This window comes from Helianthus annuus, chromosome 13, assembly GCF_002127325.2.
Source record: "Helianthus annuus cultivar XRQ/B chromosome 13, HanXRQr2.0-SUNRISE, whole genome shotgun sequence".
Lineage (NCBI taxonomy): Eukaryota > Viridiplantae > Streptophyta > Magnoliopsida > Asterales > Asteraceae > Helianthus > Helianthus annuus.
Genome location: NC_035445.2, coordinates 116601510 through 116626076, shown reverse-complemented (window position 1 = coordinate 116626076; position 24567 = coordinate 116601510). Strand labels below are relative to the sequence as shown.

General features: G+C 38.5%; 3 protein-coding genes and 1 non-coding gene across 4 annotated transcripts; all 4 read left to right on the top strand.

Annotated features, from left to right (window-relative positions):
* Positions 1–8458: 8458 nt before the first annotated feature.
* On the top strand, positions 8459–8565 carry LOC118486200. The gene has a single exon (XR_004878055.1). It is a non-coding gene; the product is annotated as a small nucleolar RNA R71 (small nucleolar RNA).
* Positions 8566–14441: 5876 nt separating this feature from the next.
* LOC110901546 (pollen-specific leucine-rich repeat extensin-like protein 1) lies at positions 14442–14921 on the top strand. The gene has a single exon (XM_022148366.1). It carries the CDS (start codon positions 14442–14444, stop codon positions 14919–14921), a length of 480 nt encoding a protein of 159 aa, XP_022004058.1.
* Positions 14922–20818: 5897 nt separating this feature from the next.
* LOC110899088 (protein FAR1-RELATED SEQUENCE 5-like) lies at positions 20819–23543 on the top strand. The gene is made up of 7 exons (XM_035982325.1): positions 20819–20958; positions 21080–21214; positions 21300–21398; positions 21506–22295; positions 22408–22666; positions 22779–23351; positions 23463–23543. The coding sequence occupies exons 1-7, from the start codon at positions 20853–20855 to the stop codon at positions 23541–23543; spliced, it is 2043 nt and encodes a 680-aa protein (XP_035838218.1). The 5' UTR covers positions 20819–20852.
* LOC118485374 lies at positions 22804–24332 on the top strand. Its single transcript, XM_035981429.1, has 2 exons — positions 22804–23351; positions 23444–24332. The coding sequence occupies exon 2, from the start codon at positions 23595–23597 to the stop codon at positions 24111–24113; it is 519 nt and encodes a 172-aa protein (XP_035837322.1). The 5' UTR covers positions 22804–23351; positions 23444–23594; the 3' UTR covers positions 24114–24332.
* Positions 24333–24567: the final 235 nt, after the last annotated feature.

The following is a 24567-nucleotide window of genomic DNA, read 5'->3' as shown; positions in this document are numbered from 1 at the left end:
TGTAACCAACAACATTGGCTCTAGTCATGATCGAGTTCTAGAATTTGTTTCCAACCTTTGAATTTCAACCAGCGAGCAATACTCTTCTCGCATAAGATCCTGAGTTCTTCCCCCGACAACCTCTTCACTGTATCACTTCCTAGCATTTGTGCTTCGAGATTCCTCCAAGTTAAGGCGGCATTCAGCAGGAGACTCTCTGTGTATCAAATTGTCTACTCAGGAATACATTTCCTAGTATGACTAACCAACTTCATTGTCTTTATTTGGTGGACAGAACCTACCGCACCTCTCGTATTAACGAGGTCTTGCAGCTTACAGTCCAGAAAAATTCTTAAAATTAAGGCCTTGTGCGATCACATCTTCCGGTGTGGCATTGCTACTCGTTCCCAATCCATCAGGATTTGAACCATTAGAACTACCAGTACCACCAGTACCATCACTAGTGTCGCCTTGATTAACCTCATGTTGTGCAATTTCTGCACCCTCGTGTTGTTCCATAAGAACTTTAGTTTGACTGTGAGATGTTGATTAGTTAACCCCTTTTTGGGTGTAGACCATCCTCCTGGAGCCATGATCTTTTTAATATACAACATTAAAAGAATCTAGACATATATTTTGGATAAATAGTCTATCATGTGCCCAAGAATGAAGAAGGAAATTGGTCATAAAATCCTCAAGATCGTATTGTTCATACATGTTTGAATAAATGATAATGTGGATAACCGCAACCAAAATGTGTAGCGCCTCTTGCGTGTACTGGTCATATGTCTAAGTGGAAAACGAAATAATTTGTTGAGGATGGGAAACCAACCAGCGGCCTCCGTCCCTATAGTATGCATTCCATACTACATAGGCTTTGATCATCCGAAGTAGAGAAATTCCTTTGTCGTACTTGCCCATGTGACGAATATGGTAATAGTGCTTGAGCTTCACGAGCTCCAACAAGATCATTAAGATCTTCATAGATGTCGAATAGAATGAAATAAGGGAGATGTAGCATGGCTCATGCCATACTATCCCTTTGGATAGGACAAATGTCAAATGACGGAATTTATTGTATTCATTTCCAATAAGTAAGATAAGGTGCCATAGACACCAAGGAACCAACTAATGTACAAGAATTCTAGAATGTTGGGGAAAGATCCTCCATGAGTAGTTAACAAGTTTTGTTTGTTTACATGACTAGTCTCGAACAACTCGTGTTATAGATCAAATGTTTAGACGCGAATGAATACGTATCGTCTTCCTATATTGTATTGTAGGGTGATATAGTAACCATCTCGGTTAGTGTTCTGCTGGATAGAAACTTGAACACTTAAGAATTTTGAATGGACCGCAGAGTCCACCAGAATTTCCATGCACTACAAATTGTTATTACGTGGGCCCCCGTAATAATAAATTGTCTTGCATGGTCACCCTAGCATTCTCTCATTCAGAGCAGGCGATCAGTCAGAGAGAGGACACTATTGTCTATATACCTTCAACATAGAAGGAAACTTCGTGATAGTTCACGTGTCAACGTCCGTTGTCATTACTCGCAGAACGGCACGACATTAAATGAAATAAAAATAGAGAGAATTTGTAAAGATAGAAACTACAGGGGCACCTTCAAGATGAGTACTTCATCTTCCTTAACTGGACAAGAGTGTCGTCAATCATGATTTGTATGAGCCACAGGAACCTCGTCCCACTAATGGAGTTGTTGTCTAAGGCTGCCACCTCTGCCTCATCGTCACTACTGAAGTCAGGCGTCTCAGCATCCGCGAGAAAGTAACCATTCTTCCACGGGATCAATGCTTTATGGTCTCACTCAGGAACCACGTTCGTTATAAGCTCCGCAATAGACGTGAGGTCGATATTCTCATGGAAGATGTATTGTATAAAATATGTTATGTTTTGAAATAGAGTATTATGTCTTGTGTAAAAGATGTCGTGTCTTAACCATGTTATGTGTGTCAAGGATGACAATGGAATTCGAAGTCGAAGGAATTTTGTTCTTGCCACAATATTCCTTATAACACATATATAAATCATTTATATATAATCACATAAAATCCTATCTAACAAGGATTTCTATCTTGCATAAGCTGAACTTGTAAACCGTTTATAATGCGTAAACTGATAATGTAATGTATTGTAGGCACATAGTCTGTTAACGTAATGTGTCTATTTCTCATAGACTTCACCCATGGAAATGTCCTCGCTTGATTTATGTGAAGTGAATTTTTGTTGTAGTGGACCTTGAAAAATGTTTATGCAATGAAAACCTTTTGACCTGTCCAATTTTATTTATAATCTGTTCAACATAAACAAGAGGTTTTCGTGAGAGGTCCCTAGTGATTGTAGACTTAGACTCGAGAAAGAATCCTGGTTCACTACAATCGATGCTCTGTACCAATCTGTCACACCCGCTCATAGCGGAAGCGCGAGGTGTGATCTGATCGGTTCTCATTACATAACAATATAAGTGAACATACTAAATGAATAAAAACAAGCTCCAATGCCATTGTCATAATCGTTTCAAAAGAACGCAACATAAGTTAAATGTATTGGTTACAAACCATCAAATGAAAATAAGTTGTCATTGTTTTATACATCAAAATGTAAGTCTTAAAATGTCAAGGCTTTGACCACTATATCACCACAAAGAGGCGGTATATAACGGGCAAGCCCATCAAATGGTGGCATGGAGTCTTGATACTTGCTTTCCTTGACTGAAATGTCCGCATGGTCCACTAATTTCCTGAAATACATGTTAAGTTTGAAAACATCAACAAAAGTTGGCGAGTTCATGCAGTTTAGTTGTATGAGATGTATTCGTAAAATGTGAGTTATATAAAATGTATCTGTAAAATGTGAGTTGTATAAAATGTATCCATAAAATGTGAGTTATATAAACTGTATCCATAAAATGTGAGTTGTATAAGATGTATTTGTATGTAATGATGTAGTATGTAAAGCGTCAATGAAATCGTTAATCATTAATGTTTCGCGAGGACATTAATATGTGTGACGAATTAGGAAGCAATCCAAACCTAGACGATTTCGTGTCGACTACCATCGACTGGGACACAAACGCACTCTTCTGTATGGGTCCACAACCAAGAGTGGGGCTCGCCAAAACCCATTAGATCTAACCCTCTGTACCTAGGTCCAAACTGGATTAATGGTGCTTAGATGTATGACCCTAATCGCACATGATCTAAGGTGTTTCATTCCATGACTTAACATACAATTGAACATGTATTTCCCTGATAGTTATAAAGTTGTAAAGCAATTAAAATGAATAGGGGACATGAACTCACAGAATTGCGTCCGTGAATGGTAAGTGATGCGTGTTAGTGTATATATGTTTTTAGATATATATTTAAGCCCTTTTTACACTTTTAGCCAAGTTTTAAATTTATAAAACACGATATTTACTAACACTAAGCACACATATGGGCAAGTGCACCCATCGTGGACGTAGTATAGTGTTGGTAAGATACCGAGGTCGTCCAAGGACACAAGAGCTTTTAATACCGGTTTATCCTCAACGTCTAATCAAATCAAAAAGGTTAGAAAAATGTTTTAAACTAAGAAAAATAAAAACTAACTAAATGCTGAAAATAAAAATAAAATAAAAACAGATAGACAAGATGAATCACTTGGTTCCGACACGTGTATTAGTATAACCTTTGATTATTTTCGCACTTTTGCACTTGTTTAAGAGATTATCTTAGTTATTGTAGTAGGCCCCTCTTTTGAAGGCGACGTTACCCTCAACCCAGTAGTTTGAGTCAGCAAGGATACAATCCTAAAGGGTCGGATTATTGAAAGATAATGAATTAAGTTATTAATGCAAATTATGGTAGGCCCCGCTTTTGGCGGTGACGTTACCCTCAGCTAAGTAGTGTGAGTCAGCAGGGATACAGTCCTAAATAGCCGGGTTATAGTATTAATAGTAGTTAACTTATGAGGGGGTCAAAGAGTTTGGATCCCCGCCATCCAATACCTATGGGCATTGAAGGAGATCCTACTAAATTTGACCCAGGTCCCAAGCAGGACCTCTAAACGCTGAACAAGGGCAAGACCCTTACCAAACCGTTCCCTTAACCCCCGACCAGGTAGCCAACATACCTCCATATAGACCGTGGAGATATGAATGGTGAAAATCTTTTATTTTATATAGACAGTAAAATAACGCCAAGACACCACGGACAAACGATAAGGAAAGATCACCTTCAACATAAGTAACTAGTTATTAAAGTCATTAATACAAAACCAAATAAAAAGTGCAAAAGATTAAAAATAAAAAGTATTATACTAAACACTTTTCTTCACCAAGTGATGTAAGAGACTTAGGCAAACATGGCCTTGATTGTCAAGAACTCTTACGATCAATCTTGGATCCCGAGACGACTCACACACTCTACGATGGACAATGAATGATGGTGGTGGATGATGGTGTTATGGTGGTGGTGGGTGGTGGATGAAGTGTGAGAGAGGTGGTGTGCCAAGGGATGAGAGAGAATGAAGCCAAGCTTCTCTATTTATAGGCTGAACAGAAGGCTGGACACGGCCCCGTGTCCGCTGGACACGGCCCCGTGCCCGCCTGACACTCTCTCTCTTCATTAATTGTAATTGCGAATTACAATTAATGCGCCTGCTGTACTTTCACCACGCCCCCGTGCTCGCTGGACACGGCCCCGTGGTGGGCAATGGAAGCTTCTACTGGTTTGTCTTTTCTGCTGCTTCCTGGGCACGCCCCCGTGTTCGCTGGACACGGGGCGTGTTCAGACTCTGTTTCCTTCTTTTTGCCTTGGGAGGTGCCGTTGAGGGTCCGGGCAGTCTACTTTTGTTCCTTTTCTTGTATTTATGGTAGAATTAGTGGTCGTTTTGCTTCTTTTGTGATTTTGAGCTCATTTCATCCTGAAAATACAAAAGGAAGATAAAAACACTCTTTTTCCAACATTAGTACTTAAAAAGGGTTAGTTTTATGCCTTAATTGATGTGTTTTATATGTTGCATTTTACACACATCAAATACCCTCACACTTGAACTTTTGCTTGTCCTCAAGCAAAACTCTTTAAATGTGGCTTACACTCCCAAATGGAATAGGTAGAAGAGAAGTTTTTTTTTTAGCTTGTCCTAGAGTGTCGGGAATCCAAGGTTTTTATAGGTTTTATTTTTAGTTATTTACAATCCTATTCGTTATGATTTATTTTGAACTTTTCACAAGATAAACTACTTAGTTGGGCATAACATGCCTTATTAAAATTCCATTTATATACAAGTTCACATACCTTACGGGAGATCACTCAACACTCGGCCGAAGGTGTATATTTTAGTGAATCACTCGAGAGCGGCACGGAACTTACGTCTTCCATAGGCTTGCCAAGCAATCAATCCTCCTCCTTTTTAACTTTTTACCTTTGTAAATATCAAGAGGACTTTTGGGGTGAAGGCTTGGGTTTAAAGGTGGGTGGTTGGTTAGTGGTTAGTAAAAAGGGCGAAAATCGTAACAAGTGTCGGTTTTCGTAGAATACCTTGTTTTTAGTGACTTATTATTTTTGAAGTATTTCTTCAAACAAGCTTTTGTAGCTTTTGTTTGTTTTTTACTTCATCATCTAGTTTTTTTTTTTTTTTTTTTTTTTTTTTGATGTCACTTGAAAGGGCAAGTTGACGAAAAACCGAGCTTGTTACTAAAATAAAGGGGAAAAAAATGAAAAAGGTTTTTGGTGGGTAAAAATGGTTTTTGGGGTAATGAAATGAAAGGTTTAGGCTCAAAGGGCTATCTAGGGGGATTTTGGGTAGGTAAAAAAAATTGAAAAATAATGGTTTTGAAAGAAAAATGGTTAGTCCTAATGCCTCCATCATTTACTTACTTGGGTTTAAGTTGGTAAGGACCGGGAATGTATCGTCGTGGCAAGTTCTAGATTTGTAAGGACCGAGCGGCTATTCACACAAGAAACGAAAAATGAGCATTTAATCTAAATATGTGTATTTTTATGCTCAATAAAGGCTCAAAACTCACTTTTGTGGGAATGGATTTTTAATGTGACCAAGCATATATAATCGAATTTTAAACTAGATTTGTTATGCCGTTTCATAATTTTCTTATGTTGGTTCCTTTTTTATCACGACGCTATCGGTTGTAAACTTGTAAAAATATAACCTTTTTAGACTTGTTCTTCCCAACTTAAACTAAGACAAGTAAATAAAAAAAATGAAAAAGTTTTTGAAAAAATTTGGGGTGTTTAGCGGTTCCAATAGAGTTTTGTGTAAGGCTTGTGTTTAGGATTTTGCAAAATTTCAAGGTTTTAGCATCCCCCCACACTTAAATTACACATTGTCCTCAATGTGTCCAAAAACAATATTTTTGGGTGATTAAAATGTATAAAAGTGTGTTAAAAAGCAAATATTTATGTTACTGGCACTCTGGACACGGCCCCGTGTTCACCGGGCACGGCCCCGTGGTCAAGTGCCAGTAACAAAAATTTCAGAATTGAAACAGAAGCCTGGACACGGGGGCGTGTCCGCTGAACACGGCCCGTGTCCAGTTACCTGAACTGGGTGATTTTTCTGCAGGGGCTCAGCACGGGGCCGTGTTGGTTGGGCACGGCCCGTGTTGAGCCTTCTGTGATGGAGATTTTTGTCGGGTTGCTCTGTTCTTCATGCATGGTTCCATTTTTCTCGTTCCCTTTTTCATCCATTACCACCATGAGTGTGTTTTATTCTGCAAAAATTAAAAGATTAAACTAAACTAAACTAAGGATAGATCCGCGGAATGCCTCCGTGGTGCGCCACGTTTATAAGGGTCCTTGGCTAGACCCGATTTCTGGTTATATCTTTTCTGAGTGGAGTGCCTTGCTTCCCAAGTTACACCGTCGGAGAGCGGCATCCAAGCTTGAATCAATAACCTTCATGTAATTGACCGGGTCGTCGTCCTCTATTTTCCTCCCAACTCCGAACTTCACCTCATCGTCCCCATACCTTAAAGTCAGTGTCCCTTCATTCATGTCTACCACTGCTTGTGCTGTGGCAAGGAAGGGTCTCCCTAGGATAAGGGGGACCTCGGTGTCTTCCTCCATGTCGAGTATGACAAAGTCAACGGGATAAACGAATTTGCTTACCCTTACCAAGACATTTTCGATGACACCTTGTGGGAATTTGACTGATCGATCAGCGAGTTGTATGCTTATTTTTGTAGGGCTCGTGGTTCCCAAGCCAAGCCTTTTGAACATTGATGAGGGCATGAGGTTAATGCTAGCCCCTAAGTCGGCCAAGGCATTGCGAACGGGTGATTCCCCTATTGAACATGGAATCGTGAAACTTCCGGGATCGATTTTTTTTTTTGGGTAGTTTATTGAGTACGAGGGCAGAGCATTCTTCGCCTAAATTAACTAATTGCAAATTTTCAATTTTCTTTTTATGTGTAAGGAAGTCCCTCATAAATTTAGAGTATTTGGGCATTTGGGTTAGGACTTCGATAAAAGGAATATTGACATGCAATTGTTTTAACAAACTTTCGAATTTTGCGAATTGCTCATTGGTTTTTTGACGAATTAACCTACCGGGGTACGGAACTCGAGGAGCCTTGATAGGCTCTGGTGATGGGGGAGAGTTCTTTTCCTGCGGATGTGTTGGCGTCGTTTCTTCCGCCGCTGGAGGTACTTCTGCAGGCCCTACGGTGCGGTTTCGTAGTGTGATGAGGTGAACTTGCGCCTTTGGGTTTGTTTCGGTATTGCTAGGTAATGCGCCTTGCGGTCTCTCGGAAAAATTTTGTGCTAGTTGATTTATTTGTTTTTCTATGTTTTGAATGCTAGCTTGTTGATTCCTAAAATTAGATTCTAATTGTAGAAATCTTTCCGAGTTTTTCTTATCAGTGTCGGAGATGAGGCGAGATATAGTATCTTCGAGCCTTTCTCGTCCACCTTGTTGTTGAGTGAAATTTTGTGACTCATTCCTTGATTGCTGAAAGTTTGTTCGTTGGGTTTGTTGGTTACTACTATTGCCGGTTTCCCTCCAACCAAGGTTTGGGTGGTTTCGCCATCCTTGGTTGTAGGTTCCCGTTGGAGGACCCGACGGCCTAGGTCTATTATCAATGTAGTTTACCATTTCTTGTTGTTCGTCCGTTTCTTTCATGCAACTCCAATTTTCATGCGACCCACCACACCCCTCACAAGCCATAACCGAGACTGTTTTTGTCATTTCTAATTTTTTTATTTTTGAAGAAAGGGCCTCGATTTGGGCTTGTAAAGAGGTGCTTTCGTCGACCTTATGGGCACCCGGGGCGATAGACTTATTTCCCCGGGGAGTGTGCCATTGAAAATTGGTTTGAGCAATTTCCTCAATTTGATTATATATTTCGTGTGGGCGTCGATTACCTAAAAGTCCCCCGGAGCTAGAATCAAGTGTCTGCCTAGTATGTGGCAACAATCCATTGTAGAAAGTGGATACTTGTTGCCATATTGCGAGGCCGTGATGGGGGCACTTGCGTAATAGCTCCTTGAACCTTTCCCAAGTTTCATATAAAGATTCCCCGTCCTCTTGTGAGTATGTATTAATTTCAGCCATTAATTTAGCAGTTTTAGAAGGAGGGAAATACTTATATAGAAATTTTTGGGCTAGTTCATCCCAGGTGTTTACCGATCCAGCTGGGAGGGTGTTGAGCCAAGCTTTCGCTCGGTCTTTCAGTGAGAATGGAAACATACGGAGGCGGATGGCGTCGTTTGATGCCCCATTGATCCGAAAGGTATCACATATTTCTAAGAAATTAGTTATATGTAGATGGGGATCCTCGTCCGCAAGCCCGTGGAAGGTTGCAGAGTTTTGGAGCATTTGTATCAAATGCGGTCGAAGCTCGAAGTTATTGGCTTCGACATTCGGAGCATTGATAGCGGCGCCTAGATTACCTACGGTGGGCCGTAGATAATCCATAAGGGTACGTTGGTCCGCCATTGGGGGTGGATCACCCGAAACCTTCTCTTGGTTTTTGGCTTTTAACCTTTTTCTGAGAAAGCGTTCGGGTTCTTCTAGCGGTTCTTTTATGTCTTTATTGGAACTGGAGCTCATACACTACGTGAGGATGGTGTCGGGTTCCAAGTCCTGCAATAAAAACAAAAAAGAATGTCGGTCAGAAGGTTCACCACGGCCCCGTGTTGAGCGAACACGGCCCCGTGGTCGGAAATACAGTGATTGTTTTCCAGATCCCAGTTACTGGAAGTTGGACACGGCCCCGTGTTGCACCGGCACGGCCCCGTGGTCAGCCTTCTGTAACTTGAAAAACAAAAACTGCCAGTAACTTTGCTGAGCACGGCCCGTGTCCGACCAGGCACGGCCCCGTGCTGAGCTCTGCAGAAGCTAAAAATCTAAAAAAAATCCTAAAAATTTAAAGAAAAATAAAAATATGATTAGGCCGTTGATTCCTAACTTTCTTAAAATCCTTGTGTCCCCGGCAACGGCGCCAAAAACTTGATGCGTGTTAGTGTATATATGTTTTTATATATATATTTAAGCCCTTTTTACACTTTTAGCCAAGTTTTAAATTTATAAAACACGATATTTACTAACACTAAGCACACATATGGGCAAGTGCACCCATCGTGGACGTAGTATAGTGTTGGTAAGATACCGAGGTCGTCCAAGGACACAAGAGCTTTTAATACCGGTTTATCCTCAACGTCTAATCAAATCAAAAAGGTTAGAAAAATGTTTTAAACTAAGAAAAATAAAAACTAACTAAATGCTGAAAATAAAAATAAAATAAAAACAGATAGACAAGATGAATCACTTGGTTCCGACACGTGTATTAGTATAACCTTTGATTATTTTCGCACTTTTGCACTTGTTTAAGAGATTATCTTAGTTATTGTAGTAGGCCCCTCTTTTGAAGGCGACGTTACCCTCAACCCAGTAGTTTGAGTCAGCAAGGATACAATCCTAAAGGGTCGGATTATTGAAAGATAATGAATTAAGTTATTAATGCAAATTATGGTAGGCCCCGCTTTTGGCGGTGACGTTACCCTCGGCTAAGTAGTCTGAGTCAGCAGGGATACAGTCCTAAATAGCCGGGTTATAGTATTAATAGTAGTTAACTTATGAGGGGGTCAAAGAGTTTGGATCCCCGCCATCCAATACCTATGGGCATTGAAGGAGATCCTACTAAATTTGACCCAGGTCCCAAGCAGGACCTCTAAACGCTGAACAAGGGCAAGACCCTTACCAAACCGTTCCCTTAACCCCCGACCAGGTAGCCAACATACCTCCATATAGACCGTGGAGATATGAATGGTGAAAATCTTTTATTTTATATAGACAGTAAAATAACGCCAAGACACCACGGACAAACGATAAGGAAAGATCACCTTCAACATAAGTAACTAGTTATTAAAGTCATTAATACAAAACCAAATAAAAAGTGCAAAAGATTAAAAATAAAAAGTATTATACTAAACACTTGTCTTCACCAAGTGATGTAAGAGACTTAGGCAAACATGGCCTTGATTGTCAAGAACTCTTACGATCAATCTTGGATCCCGAGACGACTCACACACTCTACGATGGACAATGGATGATGGTGGTGGATGATGGTGTTATGGTGGTGGTGGGTGGTGGATGAAGTGTGAGAGAGGTGGTGTGCCAAGGGATGAGAGAGAATGAAGCCAAGCTTCTCTATTTATAGGCTGAACAGAAGGCTGGACACGGCCCCGTGTCCGCTGGACACGGCCCCGTGCCCGCCTGACACTCTCTCTCTTCATTAATTGTAATTGCGAATTACAATTAATGCGCCTGCTGTACTTTCACCACGCCCCCGTGCTCGCTGGACACGGCCCCGTGGTGGGCAATGGAAGCTTCTACTGGTTTGTCTTTTCTGCTGCTTCCTGGGCACGCCCCCGTGTTCGCTGGACACGGGGCGTGTTCAGACTCTGTTTCCTTCTTTTTGCCTTGGGAGGTGCCGTTGAGGGTCCGGGCAGTCTACTTTTGTTCCTTTTCTTGTATTTATGGTAGAATTAGTGGTCTTTTTGCTTCTTTTGTGATTTTGAGCTCATTTCATCCTGAAAATACAAAAGGAAGACAAAAACACTCTTTTTCCAACATTAGTACTTAAAAAGGGTTAGTTTTATGCCTTAATTGATGTGTTTTATATGTTGCATTTTACACACATCAGTAAGTAACTGTGATCTGACGTACGGTCGTCCTGAATAGTGTCACGACCTACAAACGTTCTATATTTGTTAGACACTTCGGTCTTGTAATGACTTGAGTACAAGTCTTTTATCTTGAATATGTGTTAAGACTTGTATGCCTTTGTTATTCATTGAACTGTGTCTTAGATGTATTAACTAATAACTGTTTAGTGTATATATTTCGCCAAATACATATTCTTGTATCTCGTGAGTTGTATCGTAGTTGTATAAAAGTGTTCTCACAAAGTGTTAGGTGAAGGTGAATGTGCATTTTGTTGCAGGTATAGGAATACGTATGTCCGCGTGTTTGTTATATGTGATCTTGTATTCTTAGAATATACACACTCATATATATTCTAAGATACAATATATATGTTATACTTGGTAAAAGGTATAGAAAATATCTTAAAAATAATCTATTTTTAAGATTAGTTCTACAAATATATTTTTAGTCTTTTACTAAGACAATATATTTTAGATGGTAAGAAATATATATGTATGTTTATATATTTCAAAAACAATACCTTTTTATTATAAACCATAAGTAATATATTTTGTATATTGTAGAAAATATATAGTTACTAGGGATGGCAAAAAAGCCCAAGCTCGACGGGTATACCCGAAACTCGAAACATACGGGCCGGGTATACCCGAAGCTCGACGGGTATGGGCCGGGTATGGGATTAAAAATATAAAAATATTTGGGTACGGGTACGGGTATGGGATGGAGCGATACCCGGCCCGTTTACCCGAATAACACCCGAAAAGCATATTATTTTAAATTTAATTTTCCATTTATATAAACTTTGGTACATACACTATTCATATTATTTTGCTTTGTTGTTTGTCTTGTGTTTATTTTCCATTTATATAGTCCGTATATTTGTCCGTAAGTCTGATTTGTCCATAAGTTGTGTCCGAAGGCTCGGAACGTCCGTAAGTTGTTTTTAAGGTGTATTTTTGTGTAGTCTTGTAAGACCTTAGTTGTATTGTGTCTTGTGTTTATTGGTATCATTGTATTCAAGTTACTAGTTTTCAAGTATATAACTAATACAAACAAATAACACTTCACACATAAGTTGTTAAGATAACTAAATATATATTTTCTCAAAAAAATATATATTTATATCAAATTTTGCTTTTATAAAAACTATTCTTTAAAATCTTTTTATTCTAATAAAGATTTTGTCAAAAATGATAGTTTTTATAACAAATGATTTTTAAGAAAAATGGCCATATTTTCTTTGAAATATATACTTAGCCATGTTTAATAAAACATGTCTTTTTCTTATAAAAATCACCAATAATCTTCTCATATTTTTCTTAATAAAAACATATGAGATTTATATCAAAATCTTAACAAGATGAAATCAATAACATGTAGGGTTTTGGTATGATCATATCATAAGTTAACTAGTTCAAAATCCATGCTTTACTTCTAGTTTAACAAACTTTTTATAAAAACCCATATTGTATGTTTCTTTTTATAACTTTGTAAAAGTATTGTTTTTAGTGAAAAACCTTATATACTTTAACAAAATCCAAGATTATGATCATCCATCTAAACATTCATGTTTAACAAAACCCTTAAACATTTTCATGTACACTTGTTAAATTATGTTCTTAAACATCATCTAACAAGTTATTCATATGCTAATCATCAAAACTAGATCAAATATGCAAGTAATCATCCTTAAATCACAACATAAACAAACTTTTATATCATGATTATTATTTTGCTTCTTTGTATTTTCATATTATTTTGTATGAGTGTTTATTTTATTACATGTTCTTTAAACAAATAATACATAACTAAGTATGAAAAAGGGATTTTTAGAAGCTTACTACTAGCACTAGTGGCTAGGGATGATCTTGATGATGATCAAAGAAAAGAAAAATTGTTGATCTTGATGTTTGGAAGCTATGAAATAGAAAGAAAATCTTGCTTCTTCTTGTATTGTCTTTAGATCATCCTAAGTATCATCAAGCTCCATCTTGATCATCAAAGAAGTTTAAAATGGTGAAAGTTTTTGAAGGTGTTCTTGGCTAAAATATGAAGATTGAGAGGATTTCTTAAGTGTGTGTTTTCAAGGTGAAATGTAGTAACGAAATGGTTAGATGATTAATGTAACTAGTTGTTATTACTTTCACCATGTTCACCACTAGACCCACTTGGTAAACAACTTGCATCAAAGGGTAAATATCCAAGATATTTATGGAAACTAGTTGAAAGGGGGGGTCCCACATGGTAAATTGTTTTAACTAGTTAAAGTGTTAGATTTTTTTGTAGAAAAATGATTAGGAAACTTTAGATGTTTAAGGGATTCAAGTGTTTCAAGGTGTTAAGTGACCATTAGTAGTCTAATATGATCCAAATAATATTAGATGGTCACTAAAAAAAAAGATCCCATATTGTTCGGATGTTCGTTTCGCATTGTTTCCGTTAATCGTTATTTGAACGCTAAGCTTGTGTAACTTTTGTAAATTGATGTAGTTATTGGTTCGGATGATACCCGAATGTATCCTCATATGAATTCTATGTTAAACAACACTTTTGTATGTTGCAAAAAGATTAAAAGGCTGATTTCTGCAGAATTTCTGCGGAAAAGTGTTGATATTGTCGCTTTTAGTGCTTTTCGGGCAGTTTTTAGTGTTATCGGACTTCGGGAAGGTTTTAAATCAAACATTTGCATTCCTAGTTAGGGTTTAATGTATATTAGATGTTGGACTTTCGTCTGAGTCCTAAAGATGTCGTTTAGATGGTTTCTACGGATCCTATGTTTTCGTCAGAATACTAGTTTACTAGGTGCTTTTCTAGTAGTTTCGATGCATTGTTTAAACTGTTTCAAATGTATTCAATAAAAATGAATCATGTGCATCCTAAGTAAGTATTCCATGAGTATTCTAAGTGTATGTCATGAAATACGCAGTTCGGGTGTTCAAAATGCATAAAAATATAGCTAAAAATGAGTACTTTAAGTGTAAGAAAGTTACCGAAAAGTGGCAGTTGTGACAAAAGCAATGGCTTGGTTTGACTTACCCTTAAGCCGGCCTTTCCTTTTTTTTGAACGGCAAATTTGGATCACTGACAGACTACTGAAGTATCACCAGCAGAACCACCCGATCATATCCGTCAGTTACAGGTTTAGAAAATTGTATTGTATGGCTCGTTCTAACACCAAGGCAGCATTTGGTATGTTGGAAAGAGAGGTGGAATGGAATGGACCATTGTGAGGGAATGAATAAAAGAGTGTTTGGTTGGTCGATGGAATGGAATCGTCCGTTCCAAAATCCATTCCATTCCCTCAAAATCATTCCATTCGTCACCCCTGTTTTTTTCCCATTCCATTCCCTCTTCACCTAACAACACCACAACCCACCACCGTTGCTACCACACCCCACCACCACCACCACCACCACCACCACCATCACCCACCTACGCCGCCGCCGCTGCCACCACCTACCGCCGCCACCCACCTCCGTCCTTGCCACCGCCGTCGCCGCCACCCACCGTCGCCATTGCCACCTCCGATCATCGCCACCACCCACCTTCGATCATTGACGCCACCATTGCCACTGCCACCTCCGATCACCGCCGCCACCATTATCAACCGCCACCACCCACCGCCACCACCGCTACCTCCTCCGACCACCCCTGCCACCACCATTGCCACCGCCGCCACCTACCTCCACCGTCATCTACCACCGTCATCCACCACCGTCGCCAACCACCGCCACCGCTACAACTGACACCTAGCACCACGCCCCATCATCGCCCATCACTGACCACCGCCATCTGATTTTATTCCTTCGTCTTTTTTCGCATACCAAACAACAAAAAGTAATTGTTCATTCCATTCACACATGGTAACCAAACAAGACATGGAATGGTAATGATCAATTCCATTACCTCATCCATTACATTACCTCGTCTATTCCATTCCTCCATCCATTCAATTACTCCATACCAAACCACTACCAAGGTAGAGAGTATCAAGAATTAGCTCATTCAATTGTTGAGATTCTTTGGCTTTTTAATTCTAAGCTTTATGTTTCTTTAATGAGTCCACCCACATTATAGTGTGATAATAGTGCTGCTATTCAACTAGTAGGTAAATCTTCTATCTCACATGTAGATACAAAAATCTATTCATGTCGATATTCATTTCATTCGAATATATTGTTTTTGCTCTAGCACTTCAAATTTGTTATGTGCCTACTTCGTCTCATATTGTATAATCCTACAAAAAATAACTTGGGTTGCGTCTCTACACCTTCGCATCGTTTCAATGAAAGGCATCGATTCATTAAAAATAGGCACCTTTTCGTTCTAAATTGAACAAGCAAGATTCATTTAAACTTTAACAATAACCAATTGTTAACCAAACCGATGCGATGCATCAAATAAAACAAACCGACAAAAACATTAAATTAAATTAAATTAAATTGAATATATACAAACACAACCGACGCGAGGATTAAAACGAAATCCACACCGCTTCATTCCGTAACCGTCATCCAAAACTAAACCGCCATATGCAAAGTACCGTTTCTAAAGAAAAGATAAAAGAACTGACATTTCAAAAACCGTTATTTGACTAGCATTTCAACCTACTTGACGTTGAAAGTTTAGGATGTACAAATATTAAACGGCGGTGGTAGCGGTGAATCGCCGGCGGTGTTGTGGTGGCGTTTGTTCGGTGGTGGTTTGTTGAGACGGCGGTTGGCTTTGTAGAAAGTAGAAAACTAAAAGAGGAAGGTTTTGTGGTGGCGACGCCGCTAGCGCAGCCAACGTCCGGCGACGGTTTTAACCCTAGCGAGGACTTTTCATGCCGGTGGTGTATGGAGATTTTGTATAGAGATAGAATAACAGGCGAGGAGATGGTGGTGTTTGTTGTCGGCCGGTCTTCACCAGAGACGGTACATAATAAAATATTATATAAGAGTGTACAATTTAAAAGTGTCGTAAATATAAGTATCGCTTTTTAGAACTTTGCAAACTGGATGCTATGTATAATTATTTTGTCAACATTTTTTCTACATTTTAATACAAAAACTTTAGTTTAAAATTAACACTAAAAAGTAGCTAATTACAATAAAACATATATAGAAAATATATACAAATTATGATACCAAACTATTTGTTTTATGTGATTTATATATTCGACAGACGTACCATAATTTTATATTTTTAGTCTCTTTTAATTACTATACTGAGTGTCGGTCTCAAACAAACATGCAATGTATAAAGTGATGATGATTGAATTTTAGTCAAGACGCGCAATGATACTGTAAAATGACTACTCCTAATAATACAAATAAACAATAAAGGTGAATCTACATATTAAGTTTTTTTTGAACTATGATATCAAGGGGTAGATAGAAAGAGAGAAAAACAGGAACTCAAATAAAATTAGGCAAATATATGCTTTAATATAGAATTGTAGGATCGAAGTTAGGCATTATGAAGGAATGTTAAGCTACTCGGTATGGTGAGTCTCATCTTTGGAGAATGACCTTCCGCGTCAGCGCCATGTAGGATGGGTGTGAGGATGAGCCAAAGAGGATGGACCTAAGAAAATGAGAGATGGGCCTAAAATATATATGTATATGTTATATGTATATGTGTGTGTGAGAAGAAAATGCACAAAATTTTGTCCTTAACCTCCCGTCTTCATCGTCCCACTGCCGACATTCACGACAGGGACGAACCACCCGAGATGGTGTTTGGGGGCGTCGCCGAGCCTGGACGACTCCACACCGAGTGGCCTTATGTATAGACTTAAGAACATTTGCATCACAAATAGTGACACTCTATATATTTATAGTCAACGTCCCGCAGCAACGCGCGGGTTTGCGTCAACTCGTTAATTCCAAATATAAACCTACGAATCGTTTTTTTTAATAACTAACACACCCCCTATACCAATGTTCACCATGAAACTAAAACCCTCAACCACTATGATACAAACAATTTTCCAGCAGACCTCGGTACCACTAGACTACAACCATATGGTATAGATCCATGAATCATTTCAATAATTGTTAACATGCTTAAACAAAATATAATAGTATAAACCCATGTATCTCTTGATTGTCTTTACTAAGGAAATATTCCTTACTAGGCAAATTAAACAATAATGACATATATGTGTTCTAATTGCTCAATATTTATTGCTGTAATATATGTCTCTTTGCTCAACTAAATATTTATTGTCTTAATTTTAATGGTAGTTTGGAATGAAAAAAAAGGTAGCATTCTGAATTTTCTGTAGTTTAATGACTAATATTTATGTCTCAACATGTGTATACTTTTATTTTCATATTTTTTGCGTATTTTATTTAATAAGATCATTATCTCATCCACATTTGAAAACGCTTTGTTATCCTTTATTCAAACAAGATACTTTCGATTCCGTCAATGATCTCTAGATCAAATGGTGGAAGGATTGCATTTCTTTTGGTAGATGCAGGTTCAACTCCCATTTGGTGCAGAGTGAGACACTGGTGAGCAATGATAGGAGACGCAGGGAAACCTGGGTTCGATCCTTGAGCCAAACGGGTTTTACCGGTAATTTCACCGTCGTGTTTACGGGCGGGTGGGTTACTGGGTTTTCCCTGGAATTGATGATGGACTCAGGTTATTCTCTGAGTACTCCATTTGGTCCAGTGGGTGTCCCAAAAGTGCTCGACGTTGATTCTGTTGGCTGTTAATAAGAAATACTTACGACTCCGAATAGTAGAATGCTACCCAAGTTGCTAAAGAGTAAAGACTGACAAATTAGTCATCTGGGCTTAGTCCAACAGTATGGCCCATTTAAAAGAGTTAAATGGCTTTCCTGCGTAACACTATAGCCCAAACGATAGTTCATCTCTATACAGCTTTCTGCTATTTATTTATTTACTTTAATTCATAAATACGGTGATTAATTTCTCAAAGCTATTATAAACATATGTCACAGCACACTCCAAATAATTATTCCAGTTTTTGGATAAACAGGGTTTATTTTTTAAATATTTATGAAGAACTTGATATGTTTCAAAGAAACTGAAATTTGTAAAAACTGAAATTAAATTTACTGAAAATGTATAAAATGTCTGGATTTGGTTTCGTTTAAATTCAATGCATCAAATTTTGGGAACTGACAAAAACCCTAGGATTATTTAGATGGAGGGAGTGGTTACCATTTGAGAAGTGGTTGACTTATTTTCTAACCAAAAATATTATGTCATGTTAAGTTCCCACTTCACTCTTTATTTTGCACTCAATCACTAGTAATGGCCAAACACATGAAAAGTGATAAATAATTTTAAAAAAAATGTGATTGGTTGAAAGGAGTTAGAACCCACCATTACCCCCCCCCCCCCCCCTCCTCTTCCCCACTCGGTGACTACTCACCGCCTACACCACCTCTCTCCTCTTCCCCAATCACCGAACATCCACCGGCAATACATCCCCAATCGATAAACCCCCTCCCCAAAGCACTCCCCGAGACCATTCCCTCCACCCTAAGCTCTAATGTGTGGCTGAGTTGATTTCAAAGATTCGGGAGTTGAGAAGGACATCGGATGTAATCTGCGTAACCATCAAAAGCATGCAATACATATTAATTCTTGGCGAATTGGAAATAAATAATCACGCCTAACTCAATTTGGCCGATAATAATCCTTAGTCAGTTATTGGCTGATAATAATCCGAACTGGTCAATTGTTTTTTGTAAAATAGTCCGCCGTTAAAACAGCTTAAAGGAGTTAAGTTTTTTTCCGAATTACAAACCGATGTTTTAGAGTTTTTGATCAGAACGAGGATACGAATCGATTGATGTAAAACATACATATTAACCAATTAACTGCAAATACATACATGCATATATCTGTGTGTTATATATGTGTATACATCATAGAAGGAGGAAGATGGTCACGAGGAGTTAAAACAGTATATTACACAAATGACCCCTCAATTTGAAATATAATATATTACCTAAATGGCCATTTATGTTTATAAGGGTATATTAGTCATTTAATCTTAATTTAATTGGATTTAACATTAATACCCAAACTCGTGATAAAACTGAAACCACAAGACCTGAACCTGTTAAAAAATAAGTTAGTACCTAAAGGCGAAATATGTTATAAACCACAGGGTCCATCTGTGTAATTAACTCTCGTTTATAAGTTAGCCCACTAGAAATTAGTTTTATTGACCTAATACTAATACGATTTTAATAAATATAATAACACATGACAGGCAATTTCATCGACTCTTGGAATCTGAAAGGACGAGACGAACAAACTCATTAGAGTAACGAACAGTCGAACATTATCACTTCATCAGAACTTCACTGAATCATTGGGCCTGGGCTGCTGCGAACAGAAGATTCAGAGACGTGAACAAGACAACATCGATCAAATACGCGAACAAGAACATCAATCAGAAGATTCAGAACTCAAAAGGTCCGTTTGTCGGTTTAGTGTTAATTTTTAAACTGTTTGTCTGTTAATTGTTGTTAGTTATTACTGTATGTAACTCATTAGAATACTATGATTTTGTCATTATCATAATTGCATTGTTTATAAAATACTACAATTTTTGTCATTTTCGTAATTATATTGTTTATCGTTAAAGTATATGGACACATTTTTTGAGCTCGAACATGGTACGTGAATTCTCAGATACGCCACTGAATATAAGATGAAATGTGTAAATTTGGCTTCAATCTAAACAAGGCCGATTAAGTTTTGAGATGAACCAATGATCACGTTTAGATATACGTCACTCATGTATTTTGCATGTGGTCTTTTTGCCTTGTTTAATGTTATAAGTATTCATGTATTTTATGTTAAATTTAAGAAATAAAAGAGAAAAGAACATCAAATCTTATAGTCTTAGTCGTTAGTGTTAATATGCAAGAAAAATAGTTTGGTATCAACCCAACTACCCAAGAACATGTCGTTTTTTTGTCTTATGTGTTTGACATGGTTTTCAAATTGTATAGGATTCAACTCGACCCGTTAACCTAAAACCTACCCTCTTTACCACCCATAAGCATGTTATAACCTTGAATTCTCCTAGCTCTTGAAGATTAGATGGTAAATGCAAATTTAGGTAAAACATATATGAAACCAACCAAGGCACATGGTGCAACCATTTACCACACCAATATATGAATAAAACAAAAACCCTTTAATTTAATCGTCTTTACGATTTCCACAACTAAGACCATGGGTCGGGTATGGTGGGGCTTGGGTTGGGGCTTGGGTTGGGGCATTGGTTGACACGTACAAATTCAAAACTCAAGTCTTCAACCCACTTTGAAGGGGGTATGGTGGGGCTTGGGTTGGGGCTTGGGTTCAACTTTTTTTTAATATATATATATAGGATAATGCTTAGTAAGAAACCCTATATTCTTAGAAAACTTAGCAAACTATAATAGTGGCCATCATTTAGCCACGTAGCCCTCCCACACTTCTTGTTACCTTTTGCTTCAAGGTTATATATGTAATTTCGGTTAGGCAAGATATTATCCCCCATTTGAATTGACATCAGCATTTAATGCACATCAACTCATTTGTACAATGCACCCACCCCCATATTTCTTTTACAATTTCTCATTTTATATATTCTTCAACAGAAGTACATAGTCATCTTCTACTCCCCTGTTCATTTCTCCATTAATATTCATGGAGACAAATCCGCCAACCTCGGAATTAATGTCGCCGGTCCATAGTTTCCCCAACCGGTTCTTTTGCAGCGACTTCCAAAATGATGAGGAATTTAATGCTCCAGGTTTGTCCATATATGTAATTTAACTGTTCTCAAAGTTCTGTTTTTTTTTTGTCTTTTACAACTTTTTAATCTAATAATCCAAACTATACTGCATGGCCATGTTCACTTGTTCCATTCGAAGCTTCTGTATACACTTATATGCATGTTGATTGTTCTCGGTCATCTGAAGCCCCTGTTAGATCCCCGGATGTTGTGATATCCAACAATTTCATGAACAGCGCGTTTACTGATGACCAGGTTATGGATAATGAAGAAGGTTTGTTTTTTCTATACACTGGTTTTGTTTTTTTCTTCCCCAGATATGGCATTGTTCAAACATATTCCATAATGTTCACATGTAGCATCCCAAGATTCCCATATGCAGGACATGACTGTTGCTGTTTCTGGATCATCTCATGGTCCTTCTATGTTTGCTGAATCATCACGCGGCCAGTTAGACGGTTGTATATATTACATGGGAGCCCACTTTATTCTCATATCACAAATTTCTAACCTTTTGTCATGCCATGTATAGCAGATTCCTAACCTTTTTCGTTTTATGATGCAGGGCCATCGAATCCATACTTTGTTTTTGATACCCCTCAGGGAACCCGTTATTGGATTCCTAACGTCGCTGATAAGTTCATACCAGTGTGTGGGAAATATTATCCAACTTTTGCGGATGTTCTTTCCATGTATGAACTTTATGCGTTTGAAGCAGGTTTTTCTGTAAAAGAAGGGCAAACTAAAGTCTGGAATGGAATTCCCACACACAAGTATCTTCGATGCTCAAAATATGGAAAACCACAACCCAAGAGGACTTTTGACACCCTAGATGAATCTTCTGTTAAGCTCCGGAGGACCAACTTCACATGGTGTGACTGTAAGGCAAGCATACTAGTCTCGATCTCGAATGATTCATACACAGTTCTGAGTTTCAATGATATTCATAATCATGAACTTGTTGAGAGTTACAACCGTGATCTTAGCAAGATATCACGGAAGCTGTCATTCTCCACGAAACAATTCATTCACAATATGAGTCTAAACCGTATCGGACCAATGAGAGCTTATAGATGTCTTGTAGCTTTAAAAGGAGGGCATCACAATGTCAATGGGACTCCGGTGGATTTGAAAAACTTTAGCCACCAGTTGCGAATTTTTATTGGTGAACGCGACGCACAAGTTTTCCTTGAACGCCTGCGTGAGCGTTTTGACAACCTACCCAACTTCTATTTTGATTACACTGTATCAAATGGAAAGTTGTCTTTTGTATTCTGGGCTGATGAGATTTCAAAGCTAAACTACAAAGCTTTTGGCGATGTCCTCGCGTTTGACGCAACTTACAGCACTAACAGGTTAGTCCCCCCCCCCCTAATTAACATGTGTTAGGCCTGATCCCCAAGTATACAGCCTTAACCCCAAAAAGTTTTACATATTGTTAACATCAAATCAATTTTTTATTCATAGGTACAAGATGGTTTTTGTGCCATTCACGGGTGTGGATCATCATTTCCAATGTGTTACATTTGGAGCGGGTTTGATATCAACCGAGTCCATTGAATCTTATGTGTGGTTGCTTAAGGCTTTCTTGAAGGCACACGGTACTCAACCAACTCTCGTGCTGAGTGATCAAGACCCATCCATGCTACAAGCTGTTCCTATGGTCTTTACCGAATCACGACACCGTCTATGCATGTGGCATATAATGAAAAAACTACCCTCCAAGGTTAGCTTAATTTGTTAGCCTTTAACATGTGTTATTCAACATAACACAATTTTTATATGTCTTCTCAAACTGTTTTAATCTAACTCGTGTTAGTAACTATTAACTTTTTCAGATCTCTGCTGACGTTCTCGATAACACTGATCTTCGGTCCTGCATTCACCGGTTGGTTTGGAACGTTTATATCAAACCTGAAACGTTTGAGTCCCGCTGGAATGACCTCCTACAAACATTTGGGCTTCAAGACCACAGCTGGTTGAACGACATGTACAACATCAAACATCTCTGGGTACCAACCTACTTCAGGGAACTGCTCATGTGTTGCTTAATGAAGACCATTTCCCGCTGCGAAAGCTCTAACGCTGCCTTCAAGGTCAACTCAACAAGCGCAAACACCCTTGTACAATTTATGATGTGCTTTGAAAATAGGGTAGACAACCAACGATATCGTCAACATGTATCGGAGTACAAAACCTCATCCACGATGTTCACTGGCAATACTGATTTAGCGATAGAACAGCACGCGTTCGCCATTTACACAAACGTTGTTTTCGCGCAAGTTCAAAAAGAGATAATTAAAGGGAAGTTTTTATGCTACATCACAAACCAAACCGAGTCCAGCAATTCCAGTCTTCTGATAGACGTCACTCATTTGGATAAAAGGAACAACATCACAAACGTCTATCAGGTAACACATGTTAGGCAATTTCATTATTACCCATCCTCTAACATATGTTAGATCTAAAGGGCTTTCTTTTTTGTTGTCTATGTTCAAAACAGGTTACGTATAACACTGTAGACCAATCCGCCAGTTGCTCATGCAGGAATTTCACACGTATCGGTTATCTGTGTCGCCATGTCTTTTGCGTCTATCGATTGAAAAATGTTGAAAGGATTCCACCACAATACATAAACGATAGGTGGCGTCGAGATGCCCTCCCCAAACAGGTTTTTTTCAATTTTCAGCCGATACGGAGTCAACCCACACGCACCGTCCGTTATGCGGAATGAAATCCTCGACCTCGTTACTGAATGCGTTGATGTGGCCAGAACCGATGAGGATTCGTTGGCAAAATTGGTTGACCAACTCAGGGATTTCAAGATCAATGTGCTTTCCAAGCAACCATTGTCTACAATTCAAAATGAATCAAACGAGTGTCAAATGGAAGAAATAGTTGGACAGCCAATCAACATTCCAGTCGAAGTTGCTAATCCAGAAGTTGCACGCAATAAAGGATGTGGTACTCATACTCGCATTTCTGGGCCCGGTGAGAAGGGAAAGGCAAAACCACCAAAACGTCCAAAGCAGCTTCGTTTATGCAAGCGTTGTGGTCTGTATGTCGACGACCACGACTCACGCAACTGCCTTAAGGTGGCTGCAATGAAAGCAGCAAAGGCAGCTGCTGAACAACAAAGGCAGACCGCCACTAGCGACTCACCCTCTGATTAAAATCTTTATTGTCGTTTTCTAGTACTATGTAATGGGAGACTCTCTTCATTTTGGCCTTCTTACAAACATGTAACAGTCTTTTGACATCATCCTGCTCTTCTCTGTTACGTGTGTAAGAAGGTGGAACTATTTTGATCCCATTAACCATAATTAGGATTGTAAGAAACTCTACGGCCTTGGCCACTTTTGTGTTTGTAGCCCTACTTCTTTGGGGACCTCTGTTTGCTATTAATGGGCTTATCTTAATATTATCTGCATTTGATAATTGTGTTTTTGTGTTTTATTTTTTTACGATGGCATAAAAACAGATGCTTAACACATGTTAGCTCCCATAATGGACAAGGTCTTTTAACTTGAAAGGATCAAAACAATCTGTGTTAACCACACAAAAACAGCTTATATATTAAACCACGTCAGGTTATAGAATTAGACTTCACCTCTAGCCAACTTAAAC

Coding starts and splice junctions, on each gene's coding strand:
- LOC118485374 (XM_035981429.1), top strand. CDS start 23,595: ATGCCCTCCCCAAACAGGTTTTTTTCAATTTTCAGCCGATACGGAGTC.
- LOC110899088 (XM_035982325.1), top strand. CDS start 20,853: ATGGAGACAAATCCGCCAACCTCGGAATTAATGTCGCCGGTCCATAGT. Junction 21,215..21,299: donor GGTTATGGATAATGAAGAAG/GTTTGTTTTTTC, acceptor GTTCACATGTAG/CATCCCAAGATTCCCATATG. Junction 22,667..22,778: donor TGAAAAAACTACCCTCCAAG/GTTAGCTTAATT, acceptor TAACTTTTTCAG/ATCTCTGCTGACGTTCTCGA.
- LOC110901546 (XM_022148366.1), top strand. CDS start 14,442: ATGGAATCGTCCGTTCCAAAATCCATTCCATTCCCTCAAAATCATTCC.